Source organism: Clinocottus analis, unplaced genomic scaffold (assembly GCF_023055335.1).
Source record: "Clinocottus analis isolate CAN_PGR_092001 unplaced genomic scaffold, fCliAna1.0.p SCAF_16, whole genome shotgun sequence".
Taxonomy (NCBI): domain Eukaryota; kingdom Metazoa; phylum Chordata; class Actinopteri; order Perciformes; family Cottidae; genus Clinocottus; species Clinocottus analis.
The window spans coordinates 14,087,118-14,098,158 of record NW_027175887.1 but is presented as its reverse complement, the minus strand read 5'-3'; the positions used below and the strand labels follow the sequence as shown (position 1 = coordinate 14,098,158).

The following is an 11,041-nucleotide window of genomic DNA, read 5'->3' as shown; positions in this document are numbered from 1 at the left end:
TTTTCCTTCAGCAGCCCGTTATCATCAGCCTTTAGAGCCGATAACCGACTGAGACTGTTGTTAAATTATTCATTCAGGGAGCACAATTCATCCGCTCAGCAACAACTTGTTTAACAGTCATACACATCCACAGGAGAAAGCCAGAGCCAAAGGGAAAAAAAAGTCAAAGGTTATCAAGTTGTTATTAGACATCATGCAGATCGTGGAACATTAACACAACGGTTGTTTGAAGTAATAAGCCTTCATTCTGGGTCGACAACAGATGAGATGTTGCTGCACTCACTCCTCAAACCCCGTCTGCAAGTGTGCAGAAGAAGCAGTCGTTTTATGTTCGGTCGATAGTCCAATGAAGCAAAACATCAGCCGCTTGTGCGAGCAGTCACTTCTGGTTCATTGCTTCCATAATCGAGTTAAAAGATCAGTATGATGTGGCTCTTCGTTTAGCTTTTTCCCCAATGCAAGATGACATAGGGCCAAGGCTTTTTGCCATGATGAACATGTGACTGTTTCAGCGTTAAGTAGCTCCTCTTTGCATTGATCACGTTCACAATTTAAAAGGCACAGAGTGGAGAATTTAGTGACATCTCGCGGTGAGATTGCAAATTGCAACTAACTGAACATTTCTCGGCTTAGTCCTTCCTTTTCCAAGCACGTTGAAGAACTGCAGTGGCCTTAAAGTGACAAAATAAAAGATTTGACCTTCTCCCTCACTCTAGAGCCAGTGTTTGGCCCTCAAACCCTGAACCCTCAGGGACGTACTGACGTCAGCTGCTAAGTGGTTGAGGCTGTGAGGGTTCAACTGGTGTGAATATCAATGGGACAGCATTTTATCACATGACTACATTAAAAGATATTGTGTACAATTGTGTATCAGTGCTTTTTATTCACTTCCTCACGAGATGTCATTTTAAAACATCTATGAACTCATTGTCAAGACGTAATGTTCAAATGTAAAAATTAAATATATATATATATATATATATATATATATATATATATATATATATATATATATATATACATACTCCTTGTATTCCTCTGATTTTATGTGTTTTTATATTCAATCTTTAATATGTAATGTAGTGTGAAGGTATTTTACTGGGGTATTTTTTATTGGGAACTGCGTGTTTAACGTCACTTTGCTATGAACTGTGGGTAATTCCCTTGACCAAACTAATGCTGACTTACAGAAAGGGTTCAGAAACGGGTCAAAATGTCTGCCAGAGAGCCCTTAAAAAGATTTGACAATGGGACACCCCTAAACCCTTACAGACTTCCGCAAGGAAATCCTACAAACTAGTTCAAAGTTTTCGATATCATTCAACAGAGTGAGAGCAAAAAAAAAAAAAAAAGCCAAATTCCCTCTTGGCTTTTTAAAGGCAGAGATTTAATCGAATTATGCAAATCTGTTAAGTCACTAAACTCTACTCTGAAATTGATGAGACTCGAAGTCCTAAATTTAAACTCTTGAGATAATTGTGCTTAAACCGCAAATGATGTGCTCATCACAACAGAGGCGCATGCCCCAAGAAAAAAAGATTAAACGGTTTTGGTTTTAAACACAAGTCTTAAGATTGTTTTTCTTCTTCGTAAATGACGACTTCACAACATCATGAGTTTAAATAACATTTACTTGCTCTCACATCACACTCTCGCACATACAGAGACAACCATGGAGGTACAGATGAGAAGATGGCAGTTCACATTGAACGGTCATCATACGGTACGGCTGCATCTCGTGGTCCGTACATGACGAGTGGCGTCACATCAGTTGTCCAAGCAAACGGGCAAAAACGACAAAAAACACGAGGAGCAGCAAATCCATTTAAAAACACCAGACCAGGGGGCAGGTATGATTAAAAGAAAAACAAAAAAACTTTTTGGACTCAGGAAAAATGATCAAGCTCAACTATTTACACAGCAAATAAACACGGAAAATAGGTAAATGTAGATGGAAGCCAACACAGGGCAGGATGAGATCACAGAAAACACGGTTAAGGCTCGAGTGTAGCTGCATTTCCTAGCAGAAGTCAGAGGTAATGGGTTTTCACAATCAAACTGTCAACCAGATAATGATTTAAAAAGAAAAGATTAAAAAAAAAACAACAGTCATGTCACCGACCAATCACCTGCCACGAGCTTCCATTAGTACTTCCCCAGACTCCAGAGATGGCACATGTCCACCGCCGCACACACACCCAGTTAAACCGTGGCGGTGAGGCGTTTTGGACTTCCAAGACATTCAAAATATTAAATTCAGCAAACAGAACTCACATAAAAAACACAGAAAATATTCAACTCCTGAACATCAGAGTGAGAGGAGGACTTGAAAAGGGCATCGTATAGGAGGTGAGAACAGATTAGGATCGTGACCTCCGAGTGCATTACTCAACCGGTGCAGAAATAAAACAAATTCCGTGAACAAGTTGGAGGGTGTGGGTCAAAAAAAACAAAAACGACGTGGAAAAGTGAATGCTTGAGAAAACATGCCAGAGGGGTTGAACGCGTCAACGTCATGATACACAACCAAGTCCATACAGCCGTCATTGGTGGATGGAAAGCTGCATGTTGACCAATGAGAGGCCTGAATCCAGAAATAGAGTCAAACAGCAAAATGAACAACCCTGTGTAAAAAGGAAGGGAGGGGGGGACAAAAACACCATCTCATTACACCAACTACTGAACTTTTTACATGAATTAAGGAGGGCTATTTAAAAGTCAAGCTTGTTTTTAATACTATGCAAGTCCCTTTGCCTGAAGTTGTGGACAGCATCACTTTACTGGGATGTCAAACATTATATAAAAAAGCAGCCTATGGCCGCCATTGAACACTGGCCAAACTCGCCGTTACGCCACACTCAACACAGGATTTTAAAAAGAAAAAAAAAAAAGAAAAGAAAAATGCTCAAGGAGAAATACTTCACTTGCATATTAACCATTTTTTTCTCACTGTACAAGTTTTTCAACAGGCAATTTAAAAAAGGCAAATAAAAAAAATAAAAGGAAAAAATTAATTTACCAACACACTAAAATCATATATACACAAAACAGGAAAAGAAATACAACCACCAAGAATTCCAATAGAGTGACACAACTGTCCAGGTGGCTACAGGCTGCGCTCCACGGCACCCTCCAGGGGCCACTGCCAGGAGTACACAGGAGACAAAGCCAAGGACCGTCACGCAATGCAGTTCATGGGAAGAGACCAGAGGAGACGCCATTGTGCGTCCCGGCAGGTTGAAGCGTCGGGGCCGTCGTTAGAATATACGCTTCCGCTTTAGGTACGAGTCCGCGTAGTGACCGCCGAGGCCCTGGGAGTGCTGGCCCACGTAGCCGCCCTCGGGGCTCGGCTCCGGAGACGGGATCAGCCGGTTGAACAAACGCTTGTGGCTACCGATGGGGGTCTGAAATAATTAGGGGAAGAAAAAGAAAGATTTAGAAAAATCAATAACGGGCAGCTGGGTCTAAAAAAAAGTTAAAATGTCTACAAAGAGTGAGCCTTACCTTCGCCGCATTCCCGGGGCTTGGTGGGTAGTTGGTGCTGTGGCTCCCGGGAGGCATCCCGACCGCCTGAGGACGGACAAACAACCCTCAAGTCTACTGAAGCACTCAAGCAAAGCACTCATTACTGAAAAGAGACTTTAGATCTAACATTTAGAGTTTGAAACCAAACGGTCAGTTAAAACAATATATAATAAAATAGAGTCCGATGCATTATGCTTACCCGGTTGAGATGTGTAGTAGAGAGGCCCCCGTCAGCGGATTCCTCGGACCCTGAGCTGTAGTACGAGGACATGGGCTCGCTGGGAGGGTAACTGTATTGAGGGAAGCGGTCACTGTAGTCGGGCTGACGGGAGAGAGAGAGAGAGAGACAGACAGACAGACAATCTTTAACTATAGAGCCGCACACATGTGATCCAGTAACATTTAAAAACATGTGCTCACACACACACTACCTGCTGACTGAATCCAGCACTCAGGTTCTCCTGCTGCTCGTACAAGTGGGCCAGAGGATCCTGAGGAGAAACACCAGATGGGTATCAGACCAGATTACATCATACAGGCTACTGAACAAGCAGCCGTCAGCAGGCACTACACTGTAAATTCATCTAATTATGCCACAGCTATTCATGTTAAAAAAAAAAATTAAATTTAAATTTTTTTATAAAGCAGCGGAAACCTGGCGGTTACCTGGTGTATAGGAGGATATTCTGGGCTGTAAGAATCCTGGTAGCGCAGGTTGTAGTTTGGCTGAATGCTCGGGTGCGTGTGCTGGTTGGACACATTGCTTAGTGTAGGCCTCTTCCTGTAGGGGTGAAGTCTGCAGCTTCCTGTTGTAGGGCAGACACACATTAGATGTTGGAATATAATTCCCCGGTTTGACGCCGCAAACAGACTTCTATGTAATCAAAAAGAAAAGAGCAGCTCACCTGAAGGGAAAACATTGTTGGCACCGAGGAAGGCACTCTGCGGATGGTTCGCATCTTTAGGAGGATCTCCCAGTATGGATACCTGACGGGAGGGGAAAAGGTGAGTCACTCTTGTTTACACTTGGGAAGAAAACATTATGGAAATGACTCTGTGCTCTCACCCCCTGCGCTGCGAGGCCATCTGCCCCCATCATGCCACCCATCAGGGCCATGGAGATGCCCTGCAGTGCAGGAGAGGAAGTCTGGGGGAAGGTGCACGGCGCTGTGGGGGACTCCTGCTCCCTCGTCATACCTCTGCCAAGTTGCATTGGCTTCAGGAGGGCCAGAGGATCCGTCTGAAGACCAAGACCCGGGACTCCACCACCTAGGGGCAAACCGATAGAGGCCCGATTGTGAATTACAACTGATGTTCCCGTTTTCACATAAATGAGAGTCAGAGTTGCAGCAAACAGGAAAAGAAGGACACAGATGTTTAGCATCATAGGCAGAGCAAAAACATGCAGTCTGTGGGTCAAGGAGCGGCGGCTGGAGTCGGCGGATGCCAAACCTTGCGGCAGGTCTCCGAGCAGATGGACTCCCTGCTGGACAGGCAGAGCGGCCAGAGGATTCTCCCCAATGAGTCCCGCCTGCTGGCCAAAAGGAGAGAGCAGAGGTCAGGGTCACACTGCCGCATCACTCAAGCAGAGAAAGACTGCTGCGCTACAGCGGCACGCTTAGTCAGCACCGGCGATTACTCACCACATGTGAAATTATGTCCTTACAGAGTGGGTATTTACACTTTTGTGCACAATGGAGCACACCTACTACATCACTCAGCACCACTCAAAAAGTACAGCCCACACAAACACAAGTTTCCTAGCCAGAGCTTACCAAACACAGGCATTGCAATTTCTATCACATGAAAAAATAAAGGCTTAACCAGCATCTCACACAGCGATAGCCACACACAAACACCATTGTCACTCACACAAGGCCCTAGAGGGTTTTCTTTACTGTGCAGCACCTGAGCCCACAGAAGGTGATTTCCTAGAAAGGCTTGCTGAAGGTAAAAGGGGGGAAAGAGCAGAAAAGGATGCGTGAACAGGAAAGGATGGACGAAAACAGGTGGGGGCAACAAAGGAGGCACATGTCACAGAGAGAGCGAGAGAGCGGGCAGAAAGGCACCAGTACCTGCTGGGCCTTGGCCTGGTTCTGAAGGAGCAGCTGGAGCAGGGCGGCGGAGAGGGCGGGGTTGGCCAGCAGGGGCATCGTAGGGGCTGCCCCGAGGAGGCCTGCACACACACAAAGGGACGTCAGGATCCACTGCACCTGAACTAATCCCAAAATGAAGGCATTGATTAAGAGCTGGCGAGGAATCCTCACCTTGTTTGGGTCCCTGCGACAGTGGGTTGAGCAGCATCTTGAGGGTGGCAGGGTTATTGAGGCCTGTAAGTATCTGCATAGCCGTCGGGTCGGGAAGGAGACCTTTACCCCGGTTCACCGCCTTGAAGGGAGAGGCCGCAAGGCAGGCGGTCAGCGCGAGAGGAATGGCAAACCTCAATAGCAGCGACGGACACGTGGATGCTCTCTGCTTTACATACCATGGTTTGGGCAGCAATCAGAGCGGCCAGCATGCTCCTTCCAGGAGGGCCCGGGGCACAGAAGGACAGCCTGATGTGCGACCCGCCCAGCAGCCTGCCGTCAGCGAGTCGCTGAGCCTCCTCGGCCATCTCAGCCGAGGCAAACTCCAACACCGTGAACCGCCGGAAACTAGAATCTTGTCCCTGAGCCAACTGTGGAGAGGAAAAATTAAAAAAGACACAATTGGCTCAAGTTTTGCTGCTAGATACAAGTAGGACTGTCCCAAAAAAAAAAAAAAAAAGGAGTTTTGAGCTCCTTTACAAACCGACTAACACTCACACAATTCAGTTCACTAATCCATTCGTTGATTTCAAATTGACAGATCTGTGAAACTGAGTTTCTCCACAAAGAGTAACACAAAAGCACCACTTTAACATAATTGCGAATTTTTGGTAAATAGGCCATAAGTCATTGCTTTTCGTTGACGAGAGATCTTTTTCAGACCAACACAATGATGGAGTCCTTCCCTAAGACACCTGAAATGCACTAAAATGTCTGCTCAAAAAGGAACTCTCGTTCATTGATAATTTAGCCTTTAAACCATCTGCTGCATTTTATTTCCTGTCAGAAGAGTTCCATATCAAATATCTGTTAAATGTTTACCATTTCTAATAAATACTATTTTATTGCATTTAAATTTCCTTTTCAGGCTCTTTACTCCGCAGCGGTCGCTAGATGCGACGATGATGATTTAACACCTACAGGTTTTAATAGCTCATAACCATCTTGGTAAAGATAGGACTGGGAAGCTAAACTGGTTCCCTAAATTGTCACGGCTTTCGCCACAATCCTACAAAAAAAAACAACGGAACCAGCAGAAAAAGTACTATGCGTGCCGTGCTAAAAAAGGACACCCCTCTCTCTCGTTCCAGAAAAGCCTGCTGAATGACACCACCTGGGGGAGTCAGGTGGTCGTCACCATGGAAACCAGCAATGCTCATTGCCATAGAAACTTTGAGTGGCCACAGGAAAAAAAAATAAAAAATGGGGTAGAGGTGAAAAGGCACAGAAAGATCAAATATGGAAGTCAGTTCGACAAAATGAGTCAACCCTTCAATTCTATAACATCCAGCTATAAACATGGCAGCACACAAATCTGCATCAGCACCAGATATTTGTTCTATATGACTAACACCGAATATTAATAATTGAATATCAGAATAGCTGCAGATTAATCATCTGTCAATCGACTAGTTGATTCATGGACTAATCCTTGCAGATCTATACTGGTGTTGTCATTATTCTTGTGGTAAAATACAATCTGGATAATGAGTCATTTCTGAAATCGTAGTAATGTGCAGTGTGTGTGTGTGTTGAAACCGACCTGGCAGAAGACCGGCGCATGGGTGTCAGACAGGGCGTTGCGGAGGTCTTGGGCCGTCTGCAGGCTTGGCGGCAGGCGGTCCACGCACAGGCACTTGGAGTGCAAGAGAGGATACGTGAGGGAGCCCACTTCGGTCCAGTGGACGTACAGCATGCGGGAGCCCAGCTGCTTCCCCAGCAGCTCCGACTTGGCCCTGGCGGCGGAGTCCTTCTTCATGTACTCCACGAAGCCGTAGCCCTTGGAGTGCCCCGTGGTGGCGCTGTACACCAGGAAGCAGCGCTCCAGGTTACCGAAGGGCCGCACCAGCTCCTCGAACTTCTGCTGGGTGGAGGCGCGGGGCAGGTTGGCGATGCACAGCAGGGCGTCTGTCGGTTGCAGCTGCACGGAGATCTCCCTGTCGCGCAGCACATGCTGGTGGAAGTCCTTGATGGCGCTCTGCGCCTGTTCCCCGTTGAGCAGTGTCACAAAGGCTGAGGGCGACGAGGGAGACACAATTTTGTGTGAAGTGAGTGTGTAAAGTGAGTGAGTAAAGAAACATTTGTAGTAAAGGAGTAGTCAAGATGAGACACCCTTTTAGATCACATCGAGTACCTATTTTGTAATTTGATATCAAATGTTCTTTTAAGCCCGCCCACTTTTAAGCAGACCAATCAAATGCAACTGATTTGATTTAAAACCCTCTTTCAACTGACAGCAGCTCTCTGGGAGGAAAACTTGTTTTGCGACACCATTTTTCTTTTAGCGAAACTAACAAAAAAAAAAAAAAAGAAAAGAACGCCAGCGGCACAAATGTCACCACACGCCAGCGTTCTGCTCCCAAACACACTGCAACGCCATCACAGCTGGAACAAATCAAAGGCGCTTTACCTGACTGAGCAGCAGGTTGATAGCTAAAAGAGGTCACGTCAAGATATGTTTGAGATCTAATGTTATTAGTGATCGGTACACCAGAGCCCCATTTCATCAAACATCCCGTCTTTATCCATGTTTTGAAAAGGGAAGCAGAATGGGAGGATAAACGATTGTTATCTTTATTGATCTACATAAAAAGTACAAAGAGAAATAGATTTAGAACAAAAAGCACATCTTAATGTAACTTATCTGCCACAACAGGAGGGTAGGTACCAGGCATATCCTGAATTAAACATCTGGCTCTCGCAATTTTCTGGCCCATTATTATCTCTCCCTACGTGACCATTTCAGTTCTCGTTTTTTTAATGTCAGCTCTTCTAGTCAAATTGTCTTTTGAGACTTCTAATGGCATGCCGATCGTTCATGCACCTATGCCATCGTAAACAGGCAATTCCCCTCAGGCTAATTTAAAACGGATTATTTTGGAGATTTAATTGTAGAAACTGCTTCTCTCGCTGCATACAAATACATGACTTTGTGTTCGACATTGTGACGAGCGAGTTCTTACAGTCGTCAACAACAATGCCGACGACCATCATCAGAAGTAGATGAATGGCATGAGTTAAGTAAATACAGTTTTGTGTGCATGCCTCCTATTCGCCAGGCATTTTGTAACATGTTAGTAATAATATCCTTAAATTTCCAATTTTGCACATTTATTTCCAACATGGCTGCCACATAAATCACGTCGGAGAAAATCATCATTAGCTGGGCAGATTATTTTTCCAGCAAACTAAGAGTTTTTTAATTACATATACAGACTACAGCTACATCCTAAATATATACAAGCATTTAACAACTGGGCCATAATTGGTTTACAAAATCATTTTGTAAAAGACCGGAGGACATTGCCCATCTAAATAGCTATATTTGAAAGGGACGAATAAATTAAAATGTTGATACTTCAGAAGCCTGTTTGATATTTTTGTTCAATGGTGAAGAGACGTTTCTGTTATGTGCACAAAGCATTTCGAATTGTGAAGCAAATTTGTCATCAAGAATATTTTAGCAAATAGGGAAATGCTCTGAATCCAGACAGCCCAATTGTTTTGAGACTATCAAGTTTACTTGCTTGTTGTTATTTTCGTTAACATGAATAAATCATTTGCGATATATCTTTTATTTTTAATTTAAACAGAACATGTGATGCCGAACATGGTGGACAAGCAGTTAGACCAACCTGTGCCCTTGTATTTGTCAACAAAGCAGTACTTCAAGTCATAGTTGCCCAACAGCTCATGGACCTCCTGTATAAAAAGGAAAACAAAAGACAATCATTAGATCCAGACATTTAAACTATAACACCCTAAACAGGGTATCCACACATAGCATTTTACTTTGTAAATCATAGATTGTAGCCATCATATATGTGTAGATAACTCAATTGTATATTGTGTTTGTATATTGTGTTCATCGCGTTAATTAACTCATTCATGTCCACCGGGAATCTAGCAACAAGTTGCACCTGTGAGGGGTTGAGAGGTTAATAACCGACTCATTGTTGGAGTAGAAATTGTTCTGCGCTGCTTTTGACCATTCACAAGCGACACGGCGATGCTGTCTAGCACTTTCTGAAACGTTTTGTCCGCACACCTTCCACCTTTTGTTGTAGTGCAACTGACATCTCGAACTCCCACTGCTCCCCCCTCCCCTGCCCTCGGTGAACAATGGTACAGCCCGCAGGCCCACCGCTCCCCACGAGTCAGGCACGTTCCAAAAAAATGTGGCATCAGGAGTAAATCACTGGTAGTCGGTGCAACGAAATGCCAGCTTTCGCAACAGATGGAGGAAAAAAAAAGTCCCAGTGCACCTGTATCCTCCGAATGGCGGGTCTAGTCACCGACATGTTGGCTTGTAAGTTTTCATCGAGAACAAAAACCATGAATATCAGAGTTGTATAATTGTCCCCACCGAGGCCTGACTGGCAGGTCACGCAGGCCACAGATGACCATTATTGACAGTTAACGTTTTCTGACCACCTGGCATTTATTATCCTGACGACACAAACCAAATATAACAATAAATGGTGCTCAACGGTTGATAATTAAGCGTTTCAACTTTTTGAATAAGTCAGTTGCAGTTTCAATAAAGCTAAAGTCAGATTAATCAATCACATAATATATATTTTTTTAAAAGACAGCCAACAAGTTAAATAGCTCGTAGGCTAACATCGGTAGCATGGCAATGCATATTGAAGCTAAGCTAACGTTAGCCAAACGACCCCGTCAATCAATCAATCAAGCATCCAATAATTACATTTTGTTTTACCTGATTGCTGACGTCAGAGGGGAGATTTTTGATGATGATCTTTCTCCGGTTGTAAAACTCCCGGCGGGTTCTCTCTAAGCGGCTCTCAATCTCCTCGGGGCTCAGGGCTGTCAAGTCCTCGTCGACCCTCCGCTGACACTCGCGGTCCGACTTCGAGTCCACTTCTCCGAGTTCGGTTTCGGGAAACCGGCGGTCTCCGGACATCCAGCTTTCGTGATCCGCAGCGAGGTCGTAGTTATCGTGACGAGAACGAGGGACGACACTGAGCTCCGTGTCTGTGCTTTCCTCTCCGGCAGCTGCGCTAACAGACACGACGGCCGCCATCACTCTGTTTGGGGGAAGTTGTATCGGTCTGGGAAACTCTGCCCGATTTGAGCAGTTTAAACAATACACACATGGCCCCAGCGTCGCTTCTCATTGGACGAGAGGGGGACGCACTCTCCACGACGACGACGTAACCCGGGGCGGGGGGCGGGGCCACAGTTGC

The 11,041-nt window shown here is 45.0% G+C and overlaps 1 protein-coding gene across 4 annotated transcripts; it reads right to left on the bottom strand.

The window, feature by feature from the left end:
* Nucleotides 1–1,613: 1,613 nt before the first annotated feature.
* raver1 (ribonucleoprotein, PTB-binding 1) lies at nt 1,614–10,942 on the bottom strand. Of its 4 annotated transcripts, none has more exons than XM_068579370.1 (15): nt 10,555–10,942; nt 9,467–9,533; nt 7,375–7,844; nt 6,011–6,202; nt 5,793–5,913; nt 5,601–5,701; nt 5,398–5,469; nt 4,978–5,059; nt 4,592–4,794; nt 4,431–4,512; nt 4,192–4,331; nt 3,957–4,016; nt 3,725–3,847; nt 3,505–3,570; nt 1,614–3,404 (listed from the first exon to the last, which is right to left on the bottom strand). In XM_068579370.1, the coding sequence occupies exons 1-15, from the start codon at nt 10,876–10,878 to the stop codon at nt 3,258–3,260; spliced, it is 2,250 nt and encodes a 749-aa protein (XP_068435471.1). In that variant the 5' UTR covers nt 10,879–10,942; the 3' UTR covers nt 1,614–3,257. The 4 variants fall into 4 exon arrangements, with proteins under 4 accessions (XP_068435471.1, XP_068435472.1, XP_068435473.1 ...); XM_068579371.1 differs by having other exon boundaries at nt 4,978–5,056; XM_068579372.1 differs by lacking the exon at nt 5,398–5,469.
* Nucleotides 10,943–11,041: the final 99 nt, after the last annotated feature.